This window comes from Rhincodon typus, chromosome 41, assembly GCF_021869965.1.
Source record: "Rhincodon typus isolate 14 chromosome 41, sRhiTyp1.1, whole genome shotgun sequence".
NCBI classification, from domain to species: Eukaryota; Metazoa; Chordata; class Chondrichthyes; order Orectolobiformes; family Rhincodontidae; genus Rhincodon; species Rhincodon typus.
This window is the reverse complement of record NC_063372.1, coordinates 1498517-1499150: the sequence shown is the minus strand read 5'-3', so window position 1 is coordinate 1499150 and position 634 is coordinate 1498517. Positions and strand designations below refer to the sequence as shown.

General features: G+C 48.4%; 1 protein-coding gene across 1 annotated transcript in view; it reads right to left on the bottom strand.

The window, feature by feature from the left end:
* LOC109924102 (beta-1,4 N-acetylgalactosaminyltransferase 1-like) overlaps positions 1-634 on the bottom strand; it is a 122513-nt gene that overhangs the window by 1726 nt on the left and 120153 nt on the right. The window contains exon 8 of the mRNA XM_048618827.1: positions 226-463. Coding sequence (XP_048474784.1) covers positions 226-463 — 238 coding nt within the window. The remainder of the gene's footprint in view (positions 1-225; positions 464-634) is intronic.

Here is a 634-nt window from a genome sequence, read left to right as displayed (position 1 = left end):
CCCTTCTTCCATCGGTCAAGTGGTCTGTTTCCGCACTGTAGGGATTCTGTGATTCTAAGTTCTGGGGGCACAACCTGCTCTCAGAGGCCTGGGCCCAAAAATCGAGCCCAGGCTCGTTCTTAATCTGTGGGGTTTTTCACTGATCTTTTAAAAACAAATTATTTCGATGCTGTTGGCGAACGCCTCATTTTGAGTGCCAGAAAATGCAACTCAGCATTCACTCACCTAAATGTCCCTGTCTCGTTAAATGTGGATCAAATCCAACTTGCTGCATCTTTTCGGTTCGGGCCATGAAGAAGTTGATGATGGCGTCCGTGACGACACAGTTAGGGAAGCCTTCCACTGCATGGTAGTATCCTTGGCGAATTTTAAGGCAGTCTCCCTCCTCTCTGCCTGCTTCCACACTGAGCTTGTGCAGAAACGTGGCCGAGTAGGTTGTCACCTCTCGCACTGAGCCTCCGACCTGGAATGGGTTGGAAAACAGTTTGTGTGGGCTGTACGTTGCAGTGAAGAGATTTACAAATGAATATGGACGGTGTTATAAAGCAGAGGTTGCCCCCCGACTCTGAGAACTAAAACCGAAACAGCCAAAGAGGAGCACCTCGCCCTATAATCTGTAAAAGGAGTGTGAAAA